Source organism: Alligator mississippiensis, chromosome 12 (assembly GCF_030867095.1).
Source record: "Alligator mississippiensis isolate rAllMis1 chromosome 12, rAllMis1, whole genome shotgun sequence".
Classification (NCBI taxonomy): domain Eukaryota; kingdom Metazoa; phylum Chordata; order Crocodylia; family Alligatoridae; genus Alligator; species Alligator mississippiensis.
In genome coordinates this window covers 61,065,830-61,082,750 of record NC_081835.1, presented here as the reverse complement: position 1 = coordinate 61,082,750, position 16,921 = coordinate 61,065,830, and the positions used below count along the sequence as shown (strand labels likewise).

The 16,921-nt window shown below is 47.6% G+C and overlaps 1 protein-coding gene across 7 annotated transcripts in view; it reads right to left on the bottom strand.

The window, feature by feature from the left end:
* Positions 1-16,921, bottom strand: part of ADAMTSL2 (ADAMTS like 2) — a 134,248-nt gene that overhangs the window by 38,750 nt on the left and 78,577 nt on the right. Inside the window, exons 2-6 of one of the 7 annotated variants that reach the window (XM_059715651.1) lie at positions 7,876-7,941; positions 7,273-7,368; positions 4,854-4,929; positions 3,380-3,494; positions 1,036-1,178 (exon numbers count right to left, since the gene is read on the bottom strand). In XM_059715651.1, coding sequence (XP_059571634.1) covers positions 1,036-1,178; positions 3,380-3,493 — 257 coding nt within the window. In that variant the 5' untranslated portion in view covers position 3,494; positions 4,854-4,929; positions 7,273-7,368; positions 7,876-7,941. The other 6 variants (XM_019501015.2, XM_059715652.1, XM_019501019.2 and 3 more) reach the window with 6 other exon arrangements.

Sequence of the window (16,921 nt, the reverse complement as noted above, 5' to 3'; positions counted from 1 at the left end):
GTTAGTCTATAAAGTACTAATCTACCCTGCCTTCTGCTTGACTGAAGACTAACGCGGCTACCCATGTCTCTCCACTCACGGCAAAATCCCCATTTACTTCAGTTATCATCAGCATTTGCAAATCCCATTAATGTAATATCTGCAAGTGCCAACCAGGGATCAGAGGCTCACTGTGCAAGGCGCTGTACAAACACTTACTAAAAAGACAGACTGCTCTTGCCCCATGGGCAGTCCAGAGTGATCAAAGCAGCTTCAGGACTTCCTTAATAGTTCTCAATTAAAACTGTTAAGTTAAAGTTCAAGGCACCATGGGAAGTATTTTTAATTACTCCCTTCAAGTTTGCACAGTGGTTCAGCATGTAGCTCCAGATGTATGCAGTTCTGGAGGATACACTTTAGTCAAATGAAAGTTTATTAGTCTCCTATAGGGTGCAATTCCACCAGCCCATGGGATAACGGAGAACAGATAAAGGTGATCAAAGGGTCTTTTGGGGCATTAAAATCTGTGAACTTGGTGGCTTAGAGAGGGATGAGTTGACAGTGTCCAGTCAACTCCCAGAGGACAAATGATAAATAATTGTTTTAAGGGGCAATGACCAAAGTTTTGGCTGGCTGCGCATGTAGACATGCCAGAGCCAGAGACTCACCGAAGGGGCAGAGACACCCTGGGAGGTGGTCCATCCTGGGCTGGGGGAAGCACTTGGAAGCTAGGTCTATGGTTTGGTGATCTCCCTTCTCCAGGGATTGCAAGTCAGCTCCTCCTATCAGTGCTGCTTTTACTGTGGTGCAAGATACTACGCCACGTCCACCTCTCACCTACAAAAACTAAGGTCCACAGATTGTACTGTGGCTGCCTGACCCCAGTTGTCTTTTCCTGCCTAGTGCAGGGGGGCTGGACCTGACGATCTTGCAAGGTCCCTTCCAGCCCCTGACCATCTATGAATCTATGAGCAAGAGCAGAAAGGTGGCTTGCCTAACATCCTCAAGCACAGGGCCCTCCAGCATGCAGGAGTCACTCAATTGTTCTCACAGTACCTCTGCCGGAGGCAATGCCTCTCCTGGGACTTGACTCCTCCCCCACACGTCCTAGTGCACGCTGTCCATTTGGTCCACTCCCCCCACCAATACGCAGTGACATCTGCTCCTTCTTCAAGGCTGTTGGACGTCTGTGCATTATCCTATTTGCAAGACCAGGCATTCATGTGCAGAAGAGAAGAGGTGTTAAACCTTCACACTGCAGGGATAGCTTGACCAGGACTGCTACTCTCGGGGATACTAGGTCCCATGTGTGCAAACTGCACTCCCAGATGCCTAACTAGGGAGGTACAAATGGGAGGAAATATATAGGTCCTTGGGGAAGGGCATCATTTCTCCAAGAGGGCAGCAGGAACAGCTGCCGTTACAAGCTCGTGCTCCAACTGGGGTTTTTCTATAGTGCCCATCACCACAGCATCCAAGCCTAGAGGTAGCAGTAGCTGCAACCTGCTGCATCTCTCCCCATAATGGACCTGTGAACCAGTGAATCTTTGCAGTTCACAGTTCTACTATCCACACCCTTGCCGACCCCTCAAATATCCCACTTTCCATGGTCGTTCACTGAACCACAGCACGTGGGCATAAGAAGTCCCTCTCTGTGGTTCCTGTAGGTCTAAACTGCTATACACAGAAGACAGGCATCCTTTCCCTGCTGTGTTTGGGGGTAGAGTTGTGCAACGCTGAAATCCCCATTTTGCAGGACATTCTACATTTCTGAAATTTGCTTTCGTTGCAAATCAACACGTGGAATTTCCTGTTAAGCAAAACTTGGCATTTTGCGGTCAACCAAATCATTTCATGTTGATTCCACCTGGTTTGTTTTATACTATCATTTATACTGTGATCAAAAAATATTATTTTAGAAATGAAAATATTGCTTAGAAACAAACAAACAAAAAATCATCGTGAAATATTGTGGTAAGGTCAAGCAGGAAAATGTTAACCTCTGGGGAAAGATTTGCTTTGGTCACTTCTCCAAATGAAACGGCCTCAACCTTGACATGGTTGTACAGCGTGCTTCCATTTTGCCAAATCGGCATCTTCTCATAGACAGCTCTTCTGTCAGAAACATGTTTTGAACATATTCTTCAGGCTTTACACAGCCAAAATGCCCCTTCAATTCAAAATGGGAGCTTTGACAATGCAAGGAGCACAGGGGGGGGCTCAGTCCTCAAACCTCTCAAACGAAGGTTGCAGTTTTAGCCCTTCATTGCATCCTGTCTGTGTTCAACCTAGGAAGGCTGAAGAGACTGTTATATGCACTGTGTGCAATAGATATTTGAAATGCTGCCTTTCAAATCCAAGGCTAAACCTTGGCCTGACTTCCATGAATGTATGCTCTTGTCACAGCTGGATAGTTTGACAAACCTAACTCTCTCTCTCAGACACACCGCTCTTGACAGGAGGAAGGAATTACGGCATCTATGTGTGATCTGCCCTTGTTGTGCTACAGCTGGTAGTGGGTGCCAGTGTGATGCACATGTAATGCATTAATGAGGATGTCACACACGTCCCTTGGGGCCAAAACACAGAGGATATAAGTTGGCAAAGCCCATTGTCAGAGCCTTGGCTCTTCAGATCCAGCAGCACCAACCTGAGGTCCCCAGCTCAGCCCTCCATGTGTTGGCCAAGGGACACCACTCACACATACTGCTCCTGCCTGAAGCAGCAATAAAGGTCTCCTGAGCTATCCTGCCCCATCTCATCCTGGCTCCAGGATCTCACCATTTTCTCCTGTACCCCTGTGTTCCTCCTACATGCTGGCTAGGAGCATTTCTCCATAAACCATCTCTGTGGGGCCAAGTGGTTGGGTTGTTTTTTTTATATAGGGTTCATTATTTCCCCACCCCATGTTCTCTCTCCACCACAGGCCTCTATACATTTAGTGTTTCTTGGGAAAGACTCAAGCAGCTGTCCATGAATGGGGGAGAACATGCCATCCCAGCTAACGAGCCTGCAGAATTTTATCCCGTTTTACCTCTATACAGTGACTCTCTCTTGGCAAAATGTAGCACGCAAAAGGAAAGCCTAGCACTGGAAAGACGAATATGCATATTAGACCAAGTGCCTCCGCTTAAAGCTCCTACGGCATGATGTCAGGCACCTGTGTTCGAGTGGGTGGATACCTGCGCTCGGTGGGACATGCCTGTTTCTGCGGGGGAGCTCACAGACCAGGCCAACAGGTAAGCCTGGAGCTATCCTTTCAGCACCAGCATGTTACCTGCCGAGTTACCTCTTAGGAACAGGACCTGGACTACAGGGAAAACCTATCCAAACAGGGCATCCTTCCTGAAATAAACACAGCGTACGAGCGCAAGGTCACTCGCCGAGCTGATACACTTACCTGCGCTATCACAAAAGCAATGTTTCCTACGAAGAACACGATGGCAAGGGTCTCCTTCAGGTGAGAGCCTTCACTGACAAAGATGCTGCTCCAACTCCATTTAACGATCTTCATTCTAGAAAGCAACAGGCCAAACATCATGCCATTCAAATCATCCATCCAAATTCACGACGAGCTTATTTTTAGAGAAATGGTCCATGTTACAGTCTCAAGGCCCCTCTTTTCTAGAGTCCTTTGGAAGACACAGAGGGTACGCCGTACATACCCTGTTTCACTGGATATCACAAAGAACACAGCGCTTTGCATCCATAAAATGACAGGGCTCATGAATTATTACGAGGCCTTGAGCCTGCACTTTTATTTCGTCAATGGAAGTGTTGCCATTGGCTTTAATAAGTATTGGACCGTACCCTAATGATGGATAAATGTCACTAGCAAGAGTCCATTGTCCTCAGGACCTCTCCCAGATAAGCTAGTCTGATGGGTTTTTAGAAGACTAAAATCACTCTCTAGTCTCAATTCATTACAGCCAAAGAAAACTAGGGAGAAGAGGGTATTCAATTAGTTCCAGTGGGTTGCAAGGGTTACGCTTGAGACACCAAACAGCATGAACTGCCCCTACATTTAAGAAGTCAGTGCCTCAGAATATCTTCCTTGCAGCACTGTTACCCAATGAATTAAAGACTTCTAAAATGATACAAGAGATCACAATTAACCATGGTGATTTTTGCTCTCTCATTAGGAGGTCCTCTTGATCCATTCTAGTTCTCACCGATGAAAAGTTTGTTCCTACAGCAAAGACATCACCCAAGATTTGGAAAAAAAAATGTAAAAAGGATCACAGTTCTAAGCCTTTCATCTCCATCCGCTACATCATCTTTGGAAAGAAGTGTAAAAGCAAACCCACTGACTCAGAAGGATAGGGCTTTAAAAAAAACAGAGCAATATAACAGTCTGTTTCAAAGAGAAGTAGGAGGACCCCCCATTGCTAAAGCCAGAGATGAGCAAGTTTCAGGAAATCAGGGTCCAAGACAATCAAAGCAGTTCATGTCTGCAACAGGAGGGGGGGGGGATCACTGTTCCAGATTAGATTATCCTTCAAAAGTAAACACTCAGTACATCCAGAGAGCGGAGAGTTAAGTAAGACACAGGTTGCTCAGGGGAGGAGGGGAAGGGATTGTAAAATCAAGAGGTCTGGAACATAAAAGTGTCTCTTTTTCACCCCTTTAATGCTTTCCCTGGGCTTTTGTGGCACTCTGGGGAAGGTGGATTTACTGTTAACACCACCACGGATTTGGCTGATGCCTGGTTAACAGGAATCATCAGCTGGTTGCCTTATCCTTCCCCCACCCTGGCATTACCACGCCGCTTGGCTTAATATCCAGAAGACGGTTTCCAAAGCTCAGAATCCACTGATTAATTGAAGCCCGGAGTTCTTGGCTGTGAGTCCCGGGGACAGGTGGCTGAGACTTGCCTTACACTTGGTTTTCATTAAGACTTCCAGACACTTCTGGTCCAGGGCCAATAAAATAACTTGCTCAGGGTTTATCCTATATTCAGTCAAAAAAAAAAAATAAAAGGTTAAAAGAAAAACCCTACCCTAACTATCGAGGAGGTGCTGCGGGAGGAAATCCTGACCAAAAATAAAAATCCAAAGGACAACTAATTAAGCTTTGGATGGGGGTGGGGGGGTGGAAAAAAATCCCATGTCTGAATGGCAAAGCAGAGAGGGAGGGAGAGCTTTAACTTTCTTCTCCTCCAGTAACGCTATCAGGTTTCAGATCCATCTCCTAAGGTACAACATGGACTCAGCAACGTCTAAGTAACCCCAAAGCGAGGAGTGAAGGTGAAGCCACCTTGTCTGAACGGACAGGGGTTGTTACTTTTCTGGCACTTCAATCATTTTGGCTTGGTCGAGGGTCAGGGGGGAAAGGAGGGGGCTGTCTTTTCTTTGCCTCTTCTAAACAATATGCCATCCATGATGCCTCCCTGCCATGAAAAGACAAGAAATAAGCCATACCTTGACAAACTGGGAAGTGCCAGCAAGGTGCAAGGGGTTAGTTTTAAGGCTGAAGATGCTCCAGACACCAGGTGCAAAAGGCTTGTGTGTGGGGGAAGAGTGAGTAGCAGCAGCAGCAACAGCAGCAGCAGAAGGAGGAGCAGGAGCTGCAGACACTCTCTCCCTCCCCGCTCGCTCGCTCCTCAAACTTCAAAGGGCGGCCAAAGAGCCTGGGCTTCCAGAGAGGAGGAGCTGCCTAGTGGCTTTCCCAAGTCGGCTTTTGTCGGTTTTATAGCTGTCAGACAGACTGTGAGGAATTCACACTTCTCACCCTGAGATGTCTCCCCCACCCCCCTTTATGCCCCCCTCCCAGCCTCCCCCCAACAAGCCCAAGGTTTAACCCGCTCGGCTCCCCTGATGCTGGGGCAGCAGCAGCCAGCCGGTTTCCTGCAGCCAGGCTGGTGGAGGACAGGAGGTGGGGAGGAGGAAACGGCACGCATGCGTTTCTGCGCGCCGAGACAGACACACGCATACACAGAGATCCAGCAGAGCCAAGTGCTTGCCCCTGGAGTCTCGAGGGATGGAAGGCAGGCCAGGCCGGGCAGAGCGAGACAGCTGCCGGTCCAGCACGGGGCTCGGAGAAAGGCCTGCGGTATTCTGCAGTAGCGGTCCAGCGCAGCCAACGATGGGGCACGGGAACGCCGTCTCCTCCTTTTGTCCGCGGCGAGACGGGTGGCCACGCGTGCAGCCAGAGGGAAGCAGAGGGCATCTGAGGCCTTGGGAATCCGAATGCTGCCCGCTCCATCAGACGGCGCTGGGGGCCCAAAGGCGGCTCTGCGTGATCGGGCTGCTGGCCAGCATGGCTACTGAGCTGCGCTGCTCTGGCTCAGGGAGAAGGGGTCGGTCCGGCACTCAAACCGCAGCCGGGAGGATCGGTGAAATGCGTGTTGTCTGGAGCCTGGCCTTTGACCTGTCCAGTTCGTGCAGGTCAAAGGTCCACCTGACCCCAGCCACCCCCGAGGCTAGCCTACTAAAGGCCCAGCAATTTCCTTAGCCAGCGGCACACGGGGGAGTGATGTGGCTAGCATCAACCTCCAGCTGCCTTTGAATCCCCAGCCCGCATGACAGGTACCCGTTTACAGTAGGGCTGCCTGGGGAAAGCTTTGGACACAAGCCCAGAGCAGGGCTCACGTACGGGCTTCTGGAGCTGGAGCAAGATATTTTAACCATTCTGCTGCCCCAGCCAGCTCGCGTAGCCCAAAACAGGCATTCAAACTCCTGCCGTCACAGCTCCGCGGGGAATTACACTAGCACTCCCACCCACAATGAGGCACAGCCTCCAAGAAAGGATCCCAGCCCTTGTCCAAAGTCAGGTCATTTCACCCATGCAGATATAGTGACAGCCGTAAACCCCCTATTGTGTGGACACCTTTATACCAGGATGAAAGTACTTACTACCCCCTCCCTGCAAGAAAGGGAATAATCTCTACCTGTCAAGGACCTTGTCTACATATGAGAAATTTCCCAGACTAACTACTCCACCAAGGTTTTCCTGGACAGTCTCCCCCATGTGAACATGCTACTTTGGAATACGTGCCATTTTCTTCTGGAATAATTACTCTGCTTCCAAAATGAAGCTATTATTCTGGCATAAAGTCATTTTTATTTTGGAACAGAGTGTCCATAACAGGGAGTTAGGCTTTAAAGCTACAGCAGGATGGCTATTTCACTGTAACTATGCTGGGCAATTTCCCCATGTAGATAATACCTACAGGGGCTTTATCCTGGTATAACTGTCCACACTAGGGCTTGGATTGGTATCATTTCAACTGAAACAGTACAAAATCTATAACAGTACCAAAAAAAAAAAAGAAAAGAAAGAGCAAACATTCACCTCCAGATATAAGGGTCCACATCTTCAAATGGATTTAAAGTGATCTACACTAGCTGAGGTTATTGGACTTAATCACACTGGAGGAAGTTGCAGTCACTGGATGCGTGTTGGTGAAGAATACAGATGTGCTGTTAGGTTTGTGAATGTATGTGCAGAATAATCCTCATATACAATTGATTTAATAAAAAAGAAACATTAGTTTAAATATGGTTCATTGAGACAGGTTTACCCTTAGTATGATTAGCCAGCAATTTCAAACAGATTTTTCCTATCAAGCTGATTGAAAACTGAAAATTATCTTTTGTTGGACATTTTGATTTTCTTTTCTATTTTTAGCCCAACTTTTCTCTAACCGTGCTTAATAACAATAAGAATAACAACAATAATAATGGCGTTCAATACTGAAACTGAAAAATTAATTTGAACAAAAAAAGTTATTTTTCAACAAAAAGAATCCAGGGTTTGGTTTTCTAATTTGACCATGAAAATCCCGAAAGTTGGGAACAAAAGGAAATTTTTCTGTGAAACGCTTTGTTCAAAAAAAAAAAAAAAAATGCTTAATGAAAAAAATATTTTTGATTGAAAAATTGCAAGCAGCTTTACCTGTCATGGACCCCATTCACATGTGCATATGCACGTACGTATTCCTCGGTGTATGAAACACGTCACCTGTTTGTAAAGAAAGAGAAATGGATTTGCATGTTCATAGGAAACACATACATATCTACTTATATATGGAGACCATTTCATGCAACCTAAAACTGCATATTATACATCACCTATAGACTATATACAGCGTGCTCTGTAAGTGAATATTCCTGTTTCTTTTTATATGCACACTGCATATGCAATAGTGATAGCCATCTACTTTTGACTCGCTCACCCCAGACACCTTCCCCTCTATTTCTCTATGGAAGGTTTCACTCAACTTGTGAGCTTCCCTCCATCAAGTACCTTTTTAAAGAGGTCATTCTTTTCTTTTCCTCCAAATTGGTCATTTTTGGTAGGATTACCAGGGTTTGAGTCACAGGTGAAGTTGCATTGAGGCCCAGTCTTCTCTTTTCCTGCTGGTTGCACAGTTTTCCCCTTCTAGAAAAACTAGCACCCCCTTCGGTCATGGGCTGACTCCAATTCCACAGCGCTCGGTGCCTATCTGGTAAGAATGAAGATTCCAGGCAGGCGCCAATAGAGGCCCAATGCAATACCGATTTTATTGGTAATTATTAATCGGGTCATCCCAAATACTCATGCACTAACCTAAGCAAGTAGTTCATAGCTAGGCTGAGGAAATAAGAGGAATGCCTTGTTCCTTTTTGCTGAATGCAGGTAAGCCACTTGCAATTCTCTGTTGTCAGCAACTCCAATGGGTTCCTTTGTGAATTTGACTTCTCTGTTTGGGGGTCATGAACAGCTCTGTGAAAATTCAACAACCAGAGCTGGCTGAAAGGTGGGATTTCTGTTCTGCAGGAAATTCAAAACATTCATTCCATTTCAAAACTATAATATTTCCAAATACCCCATGGAAGGAGAAAGGAATCAGGACTTGTGGTAGAGGTGATATCTTTTATTAGACCCACTAGATATTTGCAAAAAAAATTCTTTTTTTTTAAATGGAGTTGGTCTAATAAAAGGTATCGCCTCTACCATGAGTCCGGATTGCTTTTGCCTCTGGTTGCAAAAATCTAGTGGGTCTAATAAAAGATATCACCTCTACCACCAGTCCGGATTGCTTTTGCCTCTAGACCAATACGGCTACAACGTGGATACCTGACTCATGGAAGGAGAGACTCTTGGGGGGAGGATGGAGATTACTTTGAAATAACCAAAAGATTTTAATTTTGAAAATTGTGGAATAAAAGTGAGCCAGGGAGCCCTGGCTTCCAAATTTCAAGGCTCCTGACCCAGTTCTAGCTGCCAGGGCCTTCAAGGTCCTGGGTCCCCATTAGCCCTGATGGACTGACAGGGTGGTGAGAACCTTGAAGCCCTGGGAGTCATAGGTGTGCTAGGAGCCTTGCAAATTAGGATCTGGGATTTTAACAATCCCAGCTCCAGCAGGGAGCTTCAATGCTCTAAAAACTCTGAGTCCAGATAGAAAGCCCAAAGCCATAGCCTGAGCAGTCTACCAGGTGAGCCGATAGGAAACCAAGAGAGCTTTCAATATCGATATTTCATCAGAAGTTCGTCAAAACCACTACATTTTCATGAAATAGCTAGGTTTTAGTGACGCAGCATTTTTCTTGAAAAGTCCTGTTTCATCAGAAAATCCACAACCAGCTCTACCTGCAGTTGGCCATTTACATAAATCATGGGTGAGAATAAGCCACACGTGGCCCAATATTGCACCTGCTGAAGTCAATGAGCGTTGTGCCGTTACTTCAATGAAAGCAGTAGGGGGCTGATAAATGAGAGTTATGGTTAAAAAAAATACTGGGCTGATAAACCAGAGTTATGGTTAAAAAAAGTCACTGGGAAAGAGAATCACAACACGCAACCCCTGACCCAGATTCAGAAGTTGCAAATGTCTTTACAACAGGCCAACTCAGAGTAACTCCGACGCAGTTGTTAGAAATTGGCACGGGTCTACTGACGTCAGTGATTAATGGCACACCTGTCCCAAAACCCAGCCCATATAATGGGCTATGTCTACTGGCATTTTTGGTCAGGTATGTCATTAATCACCGACACGATCTCAGATGACAGGTTGTGCATCTCCCAGCTTTGGCAGAAGCACTAGAAATTATTTGCAGATGTTATTTACCACTGGAGAGGTTGCAGTGAATACGCTGCTCTAATTAAGACAAGATGCACCTGTATGGAGCTCTAAGACAGACTTTCTGATGCAGAGACAATGTCAGCGGTTATAGTCTGCGCTCAGGAAAAACACTGGGTTGCTAGCTCTGGAGCAGGGACCCCCAACTTACCACCTGAGGCTCTGTGCAGAAAGAGTCAAAGATCATTTTTATTTATCCACGCACTGGGTATATTTTTCCTAGTGCAACGCACGTCCCATCTCTACCAGCACTACCCAATATACTGTCATTTTCTTCTTTTGAATGGGAGCATCTTTGCTGCAAGTCCCTCGGGGTACACAGGTTGATGTGGCTCGGTGGCTGTGACTCCTGGGTCTCTGGAGAATTCAATCTCTGCGGCCCGTGAACAAGCACAAAACGGACAGTAGCCGAACAAGGTTTCTCTGCTCCCATCTGACATACCGCAGTTCAGTTTTAGGAAAGTTCCTGTGTCCCTTAGCAGATGCACCCACTGCCTGGGGTTTCCCTGGGCCTGAGGGACACCAGATATAAATCATTTAGCAAAGCCACCTAGTAGTCAGAGCCCTTTTGCTCAAGCTGTAGAGACTCGTAGCCTTAGCTCCTAAAGGCTCAGGTTGATCTCCTGTAGTGATTGAACAGGCCGCTGGCGACACACTCACAACCTTGACTTTGGGAGGATACACCGGGATGTTTAAGGCTGCCTGTCTCTCTCCTTCCTTCCAGCTTATGCCCGACACGTCCCCATTTTTTTATTCGCCTCCTTTTCCAAGGCGGTCAGCATGGTGCACCTGTGTCAGGCGTTTCCCTTCTGGCACTGTCGCTGTCAATGTGACGTCATGTCTCTGCGGTGACACAAGCCTGTCAGTCATATTAATAGGGGCATTCATCCTCCCCAGGGGGGCGGTTCTTAAATTGTGTATTATACAGCCTGTCGGCATTTCCACTCAAAAACAGCACTGTGCAGAATTAACATGCAAATACTGGGCAAGACAGATGCTAAGAAACAGTCTCCTAGCCAGCCTGGTGAGAGCATAAGACTTGCTTGTCTTGCTGCAGAGCTGCCAGCAGAGGCAGGGAATTGGAAAATGCCTCGATTGAAGCACGTTCACCGAGATTTTGGACTGAGACCTTTCTGTTCTCACCAAACGCTGAGGCCGCTTGGCAAAGGGCAAAAGGTGCTTAGCATTTCCAAGGGCTGGGCTTTTAGATTTGGGTTCTGGTACACGTACACAAACTCCACGTCCTGCAAGAGATGAGTGATGCTACTCAGGGGGATAAGGTGTCCAATATGGGGAAAGGGGCAGAATCCAGCCCTTGGCCTGGTATTCACCGTGACTTTAGCATACAGACCAGCCTACCCCGCAGTGAAGCAAGCTCCCGTGTTTTAACTGATTAATGCAGAGTAAGAGCAGACACACAGACAGCTAGTCCACACTCAATCTCTGACCCCCTTTTAACGAACTGGAATTAATTCCCTGGCCCCTACCCTAAACATCTGGGTGCCTCTGGGAAATGGGATAATCGTTATCTTTCCCACCTTGACACCATACTCTTATTCGTGATGCTTGCAATGTGCTTAGCCAAACGGAGGAAGCCAGAGCCCCCAAGCTGCTATCATCATCAACCTCTTATTAAAAATACCTCTAAGGAGATCCAAAGCTGCAAGCTGGCCACAGTGATCCCAGGTACCGCCATGTCCACATATTTCCATTGGCTTTGAAAGCTCCTTTTCTACTAAAAATTTTTTTTGTGTAGGGTTTACCTGCTCTCACATCTAACCCAAAACCTGGAGAAGCATCCTTGGGAATCCAGGCTGACTTATTGCTACCAAGGTGAAAAAAGTTCCCAATCTTTTTTCTTAATGAACGCATGGCTGTTTTGCACTATCACTTTAAGAACCGAAGCTATGAAGTATAGCCAGCCCCAAAGTTTCAAAAACTCATGACTCAGACTCTCCAAAAGCATGACATTGGTTTCTCTGCCTTCTGGGTCTGGAGCTTTTAGGAGTCGCCAGCTATTTTCTTCAAGCTGGAAGAAGAGAAATGCACTTTAAAAAAAAAAGTGGAAGCTAAACGTCTCAAGTAAGGCCAGGACTCCGGGAGATGGAGATTTAGGGAAAGCACTACTTGGAGATGAACAATAAAAGAGACTGACAGCCCTGCATGTGCCAGCTTGGATTACCTCTCTGCCTTGCAAACCTACAGACTCTTCAGTCTCAAGAAACCACATGATTGAGATGAGTTGTTAATTATTATAAGCAATGTCGTCACACCTGAAGGTCCTAGTCAGGAACCAAGGCCCTGCTTGGTGTCTAGGCAGGGTCCTACAAGCCGCCAAACACCTCAATAGTGACCAGAGCTTTATATTCCCTTTATGCACGCTCCACAGTGGAGAAATGGAGGAGCGCGGAGGCTAAGTAGCTTCCCCAAGGTCACACAGCAAAGCCCGGTCACCGACTGGCCTGTCCCCTGGCAGTGAAAAGCTCAGTCTGCTTCTCGCCAGGAATTACCAACAACCAGTAATTATATTTCCTTGCTCCTCCCCTCCAGGGTCAGCCACGGCGCTTGGACAGCATCCTCGGATGCCACATTCAGGGTGGGATCCAAGGAGTGCGCAGGGTCATAGTCAGAGCCCAGCTCCCGTACAGCCTGGGAGCCCAGATGGAAGAAATAACGGCACAAGAAATCCCTTCTCTGCTGGGCTGGGGAGAGGGCGTAGCTGTGCCCTGGACCCCAGCATGAGATCCTGCATTATGGTTTGCCTTTGACACCTAGGCACCTTTCTTTACAACCCCACGTATTCCCAGCCGGATAAATGAGTCTCCGCAGAGCTCCTTGCTACTATGACTTGAGTTCTTGCAGCCCTTGACCTCCGCGGCTTAAAGCCTGTTTGGACATCTCCACCCTGCCCTGCAGCCTGGAGGGTAAACACATCCCGAGGGAGGCAGACGCCTGGAAACGTCTGTATTTTCTTGGGGGGGGGTCATTATTTCAGACCTCCTCTGGCTTATTGCAAGGAGCCCGCATCAAAGCTGCCACGTCCACATCCTAACGCAGGGACTTGCACCATACTCTGGTCACCGAGCCTAAAGGAGAGAAAGAAGGATGCTTTGTCAGGGCACGGGGAACGCTTTCTTTCAGAGGATCCTGCCTGTTCCCATGACACCAGCCTCTGCCTGCTTATCTCCCACTCTCAATTGCTATTTCCAGCCTCTTTCTTTTTATAGCTTTTCCTTTTGTGCTCAGAGCAGTGCACAACTGAGCAGTTAGGACTGGACGCCAGGAAAGGAAGCCGGGAGGAGGATGACCACCCAAAGGAGCTGCAGCATCCGGAAGGGTACAAACAGCGGAAACCTGGTGACGAGAAAAGATATCCTCGGCTAACATGAGTAACTGGGATGAACACCGAGGTCTTCATTGGTTAACCTCAGCCCTGCTTTGCACAGCACCAAAGGGACACTGTCAAGGTATTAAAGTAACCCACAAGAACTTAATGATGGGATAGGAAAGATAGCCCTAGGATCTATTTATTGGTATGGCCAATGCACTTTGACTAAAAATGCAACTAAAAGCAAGAACTGAGACTTTCCATGAGGCTAATAACAAACACCGCTTTCCTGGCCCCTGCCAGCTCCCTCCAGGCAGCCTGGAGGGATGTGTGAAGATGTGCATGCATGAGAAAAAGTGCAGAGAGGAAGGACAGAAAATGCAGGCAACCATAGCTGACAGCACACGATGTGTAGACAAGTGAGCATGCAAGCAGGACCATGACAAGGTGCAGGTGTGAAAGAGAAGCAGGTGAAGGTGCCTGGAAGCAGCCTTGTTGCAGAAGCACAGAGTGCCATGTAGGTGAATTTTCCTCCTGAGGAGAGAGTGGTGCAAGGCAAGGCTGAGAGACAAAGCACAAGTGACAAGGAAGTGGGGGAGAGAAGTTGAATGCAGGTGAAAGGAGACAGGAAGGCATGCACAAGCAACGGGAGAGCCCTCGTGGCAGGAGTGCATGCCACGTGCCCCATTAGCCGGCACCCAAACAGCTCTCCATCAGCCACAGCCAGAAAAGTGTCAGAGCGCAAAACCAACATCATTTGCATAAGAGCATTGGAAATGCACCTTTTCATATGGATTCACAGTTTCCAGCGGGGAGGCAGCCAACTTCCCTGAGCCCAGACTTCCCTCTGTTTTTGCAGACTTGAGCCTCCCAAACAATACACCACACATGGTAAAATTAGCACCATGTTAAATCATGCCCTGGGGCTGCCCACAGAGTGCAGGAGCAAACGTTACCTCTATCAGCCACGGTGAGCTGTCACCTGGACCACTGTCAAGGGCTGCTCTTCGGTTGAGTAAGGTTAACTATCACAGGGAAGGCAAGACCCCATTAAAGAGGCACAGCCCTGGCTGCCAACCCCAGTGCCATAAGCAACATCCCCCTCTGCCAGGAATAAACAAGGGGTAAGAAGAGAGGCCTAACACCTTTGCAGCCCAGCACTGACTTGCTCCATACCATTGGCCAAGTGGCCCTGCCTCTAAAATGGGGCTAATAAGCCTTAGCTCACAACAGGTGTTAGAAAGAACAGACGTGCCAATGTACATAGAGCATTTTTAAAGATTATGTGGGCTAGATCGATGCCAAGGATCTGTAATAATCAGTCAGAGGGACTTGACTCCCTGCCCTACCTGAGCTTGGTCAATCAAAGAGCATCCTGGGGGGCTCTAAACTCATGTTCATGTTCCTCTTCTATTCCAGGCATCCGGTGTCACTCAGAGCAGCCTCAGGGTCTACAACACAGGTCCTCCAATAGTTGAGGACAGCCAGTATTCCCATGCCACGTTGACTATGGCTTTTGTGCCAGGCAGTGCGAAGGGTGCTGGTTGTAGCCATGTCGGTCTAAGGACATAGGCAGACACGGCTCTTTGAGTAAACCTGATATCTTTTATTAGACCATTAAAAGAATTGGAAAAATTCTTCTTTGCAAGCTTTCCAGTACAAACACCCTTCTTCAGGCAGAGGAACCGGCTGCAATGGTTTTGTGCTCTTCCTGGATGGGATACTTCTCCCTGCAGAGAAAGCACCTGCAGTTGTGTTGTGCAGGGAGAAGTATCCCCTCTTCTGGGATGGGATACTTCAATCCCCTCCAGGAAGAGCACAACACAACTGCAGATGCTTCCTCTGCAGGGAGAAGGGTTGTTTGTACCCAAAAGCTTGCAAAGAAGAATTTTCCCAACGATTTTAGTTGGTCTTATAAAAGATATCACATTTACCCAAACAACTTTGTCAGGCAGCGCAAAGGACACTCCTACCTTCAGGCTTTTGGCCTTTGCAGGGTCTGGAGCAGCCCGGGACTCCCCCCAGCTCCAGGTACAAGGAGCTCATGTCCCCTGCACAAGGAGCAGTGCAGATAGGCTCAGAGCAATGGGTTCCTCTAGAGCAACGGGGCTGCTGCCTTGTGGGGAGTGAGGTCTACAGGTGGGGATGGGGAACATGTAGGCACTCTAATTAACAGATTAACTCCTGGGGCTGCCAGACAGCTTTGGAGCTAGTGCAAGTGAGAGATTAATAGCTGAGGGAGGCTATGTGAAACTATTAACACCCTTCCCAACCCAGTCCTGGCCCCGCTTAGGCCCCTCCACCAATACACCACAACTCTTCCTTTCCAAATGCTCCCCTGCTTTAGCAGCTCTTCTCTCCCATCCAGCTGTTCCCATTCACCTCACTTCCAAATCCCCACACATCTGGGACACCACACCTCTTTCTTCCCACACCCGTTCTTTCCTGAGCCTGGCTGTCAAAGATACAGAGCGACAGCCAAACCACGGGGCAGGCTTGTGAATAAAGTAGGTCCATTATTAAGGTGTCGTATGCCACTTATACAAGGTATTTCCATTTAATGAGGTTTACCTGCGGGGGCCGGTATCAAGAACCCTTTGTCTGAACGACAGACCGCTTTTGTGATTGCCAGGGGGGAGGAAATAAACTCTCCCCTGAACGAATTGCCACTGTTATAATAGGCACTGATGGGGTGAGGGAGAAGGGGATATGGAAAAAGATCTGTGCCTAAGAGAGGGAAAGAAGGCTACCTGCAAGGACTGTGCATAATAGGCTTATTCAGTAAGTCAAAAAAATGTAAAGGGGCAGGTATTCAGTCAAAGCTACCCAGAGCAAGGCAGAGCGTGGAGGGTGTTAAGTAGCAATTTATTCCACTAATAAAAAAAAAAAGGGGACACAGGTGCATTGGCAGAGCAGTGCAAGCAAAGCCTGCAAGAGCAGGCGTCAAGGTTAATCAGCTCACAGTTGTGCCGGCCAAGGGGCTTTTTGAGTGTATTTCAGGCACACCTGTTGGCTTGTGTATTCCTCAAGGTCATTCCTCCGTGCACACGGGTATATGCACAGACTGATTTTTTTCTTTAAGTCCCACAGACACCTCAGGTGCTTGCACTAACCCCAAGCCATACAGAGTGACCTATACAATGGGGAAAAAAAATTAATTCGATATGGTCATGTACCCTCTTCAAGGAGAGGTAGGGAGAGACGATTTTCCAATATAAGCTAGAGCCAGAAAGAAAGCTCCCACTTGGCTGATGGGCGCTGTGAAAATATTGATGATTGGCTAGGCAAATCCAATAAACCTCAATGGCTTGTTTATGAAGATACGATACACACGGGAGCAGAAGCAGCGAGAGGAAGAAGGAGCAAGTGCTCCGTTCCCCAAGGAACGGGAGGAGATTCGATTTCGCTGGAACACCAAAGCTTCGCAATTCCAAGAAAACAGATGTGACAGCTGGACCCGGAGAGAGACGGGAAAGCCAGGCAACTGCCTTGCACAGACAGAAGAAAGTCTAGAGAAATTCCAAACATATCTATACATATTGCAAAATAAC